The 7,434-nt window shown below is 33.9% G+C and overlaps 1 protein-coding gene across 2 annotated transcripts; it reads left to right on the top strand.

The window, feature by feature from the left end:
* Positions 1-2,922: 2,922 nt before the first annotated feature.
* Positions 2,923-6,905, top strand: LOC107821970 (serine/threonine-protein kinase AFC2). 2 transcript variants are annotated; one of them, XR_012706507.1, is made up of 11 exons: positions 2,923-3,149; positions 4,140-4,323; positions 4,675-4,855; positions 4,963-5,011; positions 5,106-5,220; positions 5,435-5,526; positions 5,624-5,780; positions 5,888-5,952; positions 6,039-6,136; positions 6,222-6,320; positions 6,423-6,905. XR_012706507.1 is itself a non-coding variant. In XM_016648460.2 (11 exons), the coding sequence occupies exons 1-11, from the start codon at positions 3,048-3,050 to the stop codon at positions 6,561-6,563; spliced, it is 1,287 nt and encodes a 428-aa protein (XP_016503946.1). In that variant the 5' UTR covers positions 2,927-3,047; the 3' UTR covers positions 6,564-6,905. The 2 variants fall into 2 exon arrangements, 1 of the variants encoding a protein (XP_016503946.1); XM_016648460.2 differs by having other exon boundaries at positions 2,927-3,149; positions 6,218-6,320.
* The last annotated feature ends 529 nt before the right edge of the window (positions 6,906-7,434 follow it).

The following is a 7,434-nucleotide window of genomic DNA, read 5'->3' as shown; positions in this document are numbered from 1 at the left end:
TAACATTTACACTGCACACATAAAGTTAAGGACGACATGCCCTTAACATTTACACTGCACATATGAAGTTAAGGACGTGATGTCCTAAAGTTTAACAACGAAATGTGCAAATACAGGACACTTTGTCCTCAATATTTATGTAGCATTCATGAAGTTAAGGACACCATGTCCTTAATATTTATACAACACTCATAAAGTTAAGGACACCATGTCCTTAACATTTACACTGCACACATGAAGTTAAGGACACCATGTCCTTAATATTTACACTGCACATATGAAGTTAAGGACATGAGGTCCTAAAGTTTAACAACAGAAGGTGCAAATACAAGTTAAGGACATTATGTCCTTAACATTTACAATGCACGCATGATGTTAATGACGCCATATCCTTAACATTTACACTGCACATATGAAGTTAAGGACATGATATCCAAAAGTTTAATAACGGAAAGTGCAAATATATGATACTTTATCCTTAATATTTATACAACATTCATGAAGTTAAGGACACCACGTCTTTAATATTTACACGGTACCCATGTCTAGTATATGGATATTTTCGTCCGAGCGGGTAAAAAATTATTAAGCACCGACTAAAAATATAAATATATTTTAAACAATGACTAAAGAGTAAGGACATCTCTAATTAGTGGTTGACTGTGCACTTCCCCCAAATCTGACAAAGCAGATGACCGAATGAGTATTGGGTTGTCATTTCCCCTTCAACAAGTACTCCACCAATTTGGTCAATGCCAAGAATGAGTTCTATTGTTAGGAAGTCTCGAGAATCGGCCCAGATTGGTTGAATTTCTAACTATGGTTAAGACTCTACAACTCAAGCACATATACGATTCCAACCACACATTTAACTCCAGTTAAAAGTCCGAAAAAAATAATAAAATCTATACTATATTAAAAGCACGAAAATTCTTAACAAAATGTCATTCGCTTTTTTTGCCCTTAAAAATAAACGTTTTTATTAGACAAAATTGTAATTGTAATTGTGATTAAATTATTTTCCTAATATTTAGTACTTAAAAATCAACTAAAATATTGATTATTAAATCTTTCCTTATTGAACTAGGTAGAAAGTTTAAATATTTAGGAATCTATAATTTACCTTTTTTCGAATAATTTAAGCCAAGTAACTATTTAAGCAAGATTAACGCCTCTACTTACATATACACAAATCTTGTGTTTATATTTATGGGTGGTTTTCCTCATCTAATTTCAATAAGAGATACAAAAGTTAGTTTGATATAATATTTGTTTTCAAAATTTTCACGGCTATTTATTTTATTAATTAAAAGTTAATATCTTGTGGAAAACTATGTCAATTAGAAAAATAGTCTAATTAAAAAAATTGCTATACACATGATTTATATAATCAACATTTGCTAATTTAGAATTACACATGATTTATATAATCAACATTTGCTAATTTAGAATTAACACTTCATTAGTTGATTGAACTCTTTTTAATGATTTTTTTTAAAACTCTTTAATATTGAAAATTTGACGTTTATCAGAAATCATGAAGGTAATAATGATGACATATAAACATCTCATTTTTTATTCAACCATGTCATTTGTCAACAATTTTAAGGTACTTAATTTACATAAACACAAGGCCTTAATTTACATAATACAAGGCTTGATTGTTGATATTATATTTGGTTTATATTACTTTAAAAAATAAATTAAGCTAGAAGCATATTAAACTTGTGACTACAATAATATTTTAAATTGTTGCTAAACCAATATAGTTGAATCTTTAAAATAATGTTAAGTTATAATCCCCCCCTCCCCCCCCCCCTAATTTTTAAAAGTTATCCTTATCATTGTAAATTCTTGAAATTTTAAAGCTAATTGATACTTTGGGCTGAAATGAATTTAGGATAGTCATTAATTTTATTTGACCTTTGGGCAAACGTAGTAAAGAATAAGTTTTAGACTCCGCGAAAATACTACAACAACAACCACCCAGTGTAATCTCACAAGTGGGGTCTGGGGAGGGTAGGATGCACGCACCCTTATCCCTACCCTGAAATGACAGAAAAATTGTTTACGATAATCCCTCGGGTAAAGAAGATGGAAGAAACCCTGATAGCAAGTAATAGTAAGACAATATAATTAGAAAACTAAATCGAAGATAGCAATAGAGAATTATGAAAGAGGTACCGATAGCAAGTAATAGCAAGACAATATAGACTCCACGAAAATAAATCTATTAATTCTTTTTACACAAGAATATGTTCATTTAGCTTACCTATAATTTTGATAAACTAGGGATGACATATAAGATTGTTATGTTCTTAAGTTACCAAAAAATAAAAATATCACCATATAGAAAAAAGATCTATAAATATAAAAAATTAAAGAAAAAGAATCACAATTGAAAAAAAAGGATTAAAAGTAGAGCATGTTTCTAAATTTTATCAATCTCTTTTGTAATACTTGAAAAAACCAAATAGTTTGTGAAAAATATCTTAACTTCATTTTTCTAAAGAAAACATTTAGTTCAGAATCATGACATATTAATATCTTATCTATTTTTATTCTAAAAAAATGGAAACCTTATCTTCATAAATTAGAATTAAGTTGAAAGTTATCTATTGATTTCTTTTACGGTAATTTTAAAAAGATTTTACATGTCATGTTACTAATATAACTAATTTAATTTAATTCATCATCATGTTCAGAAGATATATATTGAGTTTAGCTGCTACACATGTTAATAAAATAGTTTTTTATCATTTAAACAATTATTTGCATTTATTTTAACCAAAATTATTATTTTTCAAATATTTGTTCGTTATATATATATATATTTTTTTATTTTTTATTAATTGACGCAATATACACTCTAAGTAAAAGGCCTCGATTTGAAAAGGGCTAAAAAAAAAAAAAAAGGCAAAGGCCGTGTCGATGAATATCTAGGGTTTCGTGTTCCACCCTACGCAACTTCTTTCTACATATCTCATCAAGTTTTCTCTCTCTAAAACTAAGACTTTTTCTTTCTCTAAATTTCTAGCTTTTCTGTAATGGAAACGGAACGTGTGACCGAGTTCCCGATGACCCATCTGGATCGTCGTCCAAGAAAGAGGGCGCGTTTGGGCTGGGACGTACTTCCTGAGCAGCCTAAGGTACAAGACTTGCTTTCATCAATCTGTTTATTCTCTCTCTGTTTTTTTGTTTGCCTTTGTTTTGCTAGATCTGATCAAGATTAGGTTCTTTTACGTATCAGGTATGGTAAAGTTCAGTATTTTGTGTTTTCTGCTATATATGGTGTTATTACCGTGGCTGCCTCTGTTTTTGGCTGGATTTAATGTTTCAGGGTCTGATTTTGTGTGCATCGGTGGGGAAAGATTCCGCTGTTTTTCTTTGTGTTGTTGTATCTGATGTGTAGCTTAAGTTGTCTCGCTGGTTCTTGATGAGATTTTCTAATCTTTGAATGTCTTTATGAATTCTTATGGTTTTTGGTGATTAATTACGTGGCGTGCAAAATCTTTGAGAATTAGTAATGTGGTTTATGTTTTTAATTGTTGCATAATCTCTTGGAAAGGGTTGCAAGTGTTTAGAGGCAGATCTCGGACTTAGGAGTCAGTGGATTTGGAGTGGATGCAGTCTAGTCTATATTATTAATGTATATAGAAGCACACTTATACACAAATTTTAAGTGCTTTGGTATATGTATAACATGATTGAGGGCTGGGCCTTCCCCTGTCAATGTTTTTATACACGTAAAAGGTGATTTTTCTTTATTAAAGTCAAGTTCTTTGTTTCTAACTATCTTATGGCCATCACCTGAATCAAGGAATTATTATGTCAAGGGTAGACTTTGTACTTAAAACACTAGAAACGTAAACCACCTTCCTAAATGTCATTGTTTGTTATATCTTGGTTGTAATTGATATTTCAGGTCTAGTGGTTTTTCCCAAGAGGGGAACATTCTGCTTCTCTCAATATGCTGTTTGTTATTGTATTTATGTAAATTTCCCTTCCTTGGATTTCCTAATAACTGTTGTTTGCTGCTAACTTTATAGTTAGTTCTGGTTCAGGGTTTGTGGTAACGAAGAGGTAAATAGAAAATTAGTTCTATTTTAAAAAAGTGTGAATGGAAATCCTGTGTGTAGGCTCAGTTAGAATTGTTTTGTGGACAAGCGGTTGGGAATCTGACAAGCTATACGACTTCGAGGCAACCTACAGACCTTACTGGTACATTGGCTGTTAAGGGGCGAAATGGTTCTCCCCCATGGAGGAATGATGACAAAGACGGGCATTATACATTTGAGCTTGGAGAAAATTTAACGTCACGCTGTAATTATCTTTCACCACCACCAAAGAATACTATTTGTTATTTGGAATCCATGGTTACTCTGACCATCTGGTCATCTTTAGTTATACATGAAAATTGCTCAATACACTGTCATTTTACTAAAAACTGATGCACAAATTACAAACTTGAGGAATGATTGTCAGTTTTCATCATTTTTTATTTACTTCCTACTTGTTTATTGAGGTGTCTTACCAATGATTTTTGTTTACTTTGCTTCAAACTAAAAAAAGGGCTTACCAATAAAGATGCATATTAGTAATGGTAGCATTTCTTATGAATTTTCCCCCCGTTATAATCTTTATATAATTTCTTTTGATCTTATTTCAATGTAGACAAAATCCACAGTAAAATGGGAGAAGGTACTTTTGGCCAGGTTCTAGAATGCTGGGATCGTGAAAAGAAGGAAATGGTGGCCATTAAGATTGTTCGGGGCATTAAGAAGTATCGTGAAGCAGCTATGATTGAGATTGAAATGCTTCAACAGCTTGGTAAACATGACAGAGTTGGTAATTGGTGAGTGTAGTCCTCTAACTGTACTTTTACACTAATAATCCATGTTCTTGACTCACTTGTGGGATTTTGTTATTTTTCAAATGGTTGAACTGGTTTGTTCCTTGCAGTTGTGTGCAAATACGGAACTGGTTTGACTATCGTAATCATATCTGTATTGTAAGTATATACTAGTTGATTTGGAGGATTAATTTCCCCGTTGACAAATGTTCTGGGGATTAAGATTGTGGATGAACTTAAATGGTTTGAACAGGTCTTTGAGAAGCTAGGACCAAGCTTATACGATTTCCTACGGAAAAACAATTACCGCTCATTTCCCATTGATCTTGTCCGTGAGATTGGCAGACAACTCTTGGAATGTGTAGCATGTGTGTAATAAAAATGCTTTGTCACCTTTTTTCTTCTTATCATACATGTAATTTTAAATAGTAGCTCGAAATTTCTTTTGTAAATTTTTACCTCACTATCATGGCCGAAACTAGGCTATAACTAATGCTCATGATAGCACAATATAGTATTTGCTGCTTCTAATTCTGGCAAAAGTTAATTTTTCTAACAATATGAATTCTTCTGAACTTGCAGTTATGCATGATTTGCGTCTCATCCACACTGATTTGAAGCCTGAAAACATTCTGCTTGTCTCCTCGGATTATATAAAAGTTCCTGACTATAAGGTAAAAATTGGGTGCTGTGGACACCTTGGGACTATTTTGTGCTTGGTTCTGCACTTGCGATGGTGGATGGCTAATGTTTTTTCACTATTGCCTAAAGTTTTCTTCAAGGTCACCTAAAGATAGTTCTTACTACAAAAGAGTTCCAAAGTTTAGTGCTATAAAGGTAATCGATTTTGGGAGCACAATATATGATCGTCAGGATCAGAAGTATATTGTATCAACTCGTCATTACCGTGCACCAGAAGTTATTCTAGGTAAGAATATTTTAGCATCTTGAAGATACATAGTTTTTTGTGTCTTTCTGTTGTCGTTTGCACAGATGGTAGTGTGGTGATTGCCAGTATTTTAATTTGCTTTCAAGGTCTGGGATGGAGGTACGCATGTGATATATGGAGTGTTGGCTGTATCCTCGTGGAGTTATGTTCGGTATGTTCTTTTCCTTTCTCATGGATAAACTATGGTTTGTGTATTATGTAGGTGTAGTAAGTAATAAGCTTGTGTACTTGGTTCAGGGAGAAGCATTGTTTCAAACACATGAAAATTTAGAGCACCTTGCTATGATGGAGAGGGTACTTGGCCCCCTTCCTCAGCACATGCTAAAACGAGTAGAGTAAGCCCTCAGTTTGGTTTCTTATGAAAGATTTAACCTCAGCTTTGCGGAAGTTGTTAATTGTTTCCTTGTTATAATCAGCCAGCAAGCAGACAAGTATGTGAGAAGGGGACGTTTGGACTGGCCCGAAGGAGCATCATCCCGTGACAGTATCAAAGCTGTGTTAAAGCTTGCTCGCCTTCAGGTAACAATGAATGATAATTTGTAGGCTGTAGGCTCTAATCTTCTAACGGGTTGGTAGGTGGACTAATTTGTTAACTAACAGTTGATGTGTCATCTACTGCAGAATATAATTATGCAGCATGTGGATCATTCTGCTGGAGATCTTATTAATCTCTTGCAAGGACTCCTTCGTTATGATCCATCTGAAAGGTTAACTGCTCGTGAAGCCCTGAGACATCCTTTCCTTACACACGGGGTCATCTGAGTAGGTAAATTGGATTGCACTTTATCCTGAACGATGCCTGGTAATTTGCTTTTGAACTATCTGATGTGGTGGAGGGATTCGTGCCAGTTTCTTATTGGCAGTCTTAACGAGTTGACGAGGTCCCATGTAAATACTATTCATTTAAATGTTTCTTGCTGTTGACCGAGTCTGGTGATGCAAGTTTGGCCGATTTTGTGCCCAAATGTATATTAAAATTGAGCTCTCAGAAGTAATATACTTTGTAACTTAGATAGGAAGTTGGCGCGGTAGAAAAGATTGGAAACTTAACTGAGTATGTATTTACCTGTCTCCATAATGAAATGTGTAGTTGAGCATCGTGCATTCCGGTGATGAATTGTAGTCAAAGCATCATGTATTCTGATGGAGTTAATTTGAATTAACCTTCTTGGCACTGGGAGATGTGACGAGAATGGAAGTTGCAAGCAATGTTTTGGAGAGTTAAATTCTTTATATCTTTTGCTAGATGATAACTGAAGACAACAGTCAAAGGTGAAATGTGTCGTCGTGTTTCACGTTTTTATCCGGAAAAACAGATGGCACGGGAAAGGGAATGATGCTTTGGAAAAGATGTTGGCAGCTCTAGGACACTAACAATGGGTAGGCTTTTCATTCAAACTTATTCATTGGTAAGATAGAAGGAAGATCGCCCACAAACTCTCTTTATCTTTCTTGAACATTTTCCTTTTCCGTTACATATGTTTCAAAAAAATTTAAGGAATGCGGCCTGGTTGTCAAATTTGGCCCAAGCCCAAATGACCCGTCCAAGGTTGGGCTAGTTATTGACCCTCCATTTATTGAACTCACTCTATCTTGACCTAATGTGTCTCAACCCATTTAAAGTTGGATTGAT

The sequence above is a fragment of the Nicotiana tabacum genome, chromosome 24 (genome assembly GCF_000715075.1).
Source record: "Nicotiana tabacum cultivar K326 chromosome 24, ASM71507v2, whole genome shotgun sequence".
NCBI lineage: Eukaryota > Viridiplantae > Streptophyta > Magnoliopsida > Solanales > Solanaceae > Nicotiana > Nicotiana tabacum.
The sequence above is the reverse complement of the archived record's forward strand: the minus strand, read 5'-3'. Positions and strand labels throughout refer to the sequence as shown.

Bases quoted from the DNA above. Each gene is read 5' to 3' on its own strand.
- LOC107821970 (XM_016648460.2), top strand. From the start codon at position 3,048: ATGGAAACGGAACGTGTGACCGAGTTCCCGATGACCCATCTGGATCGT. The intron at 4,324-4,674 runs GTAATTATCTTT...ATTTCAATGTAG, and splicing joins AGAAAATTTAACGTCACGCT to ACAAAATCCACAGTAAAATG. The intron at 5,953-6,038 runs GTATGTTCTTTT...TACTTGGTTCAG, and splicing joins TCCTCGTGGAGTTATGTTCG to GGAGAAGCATTGTTTCAAAC.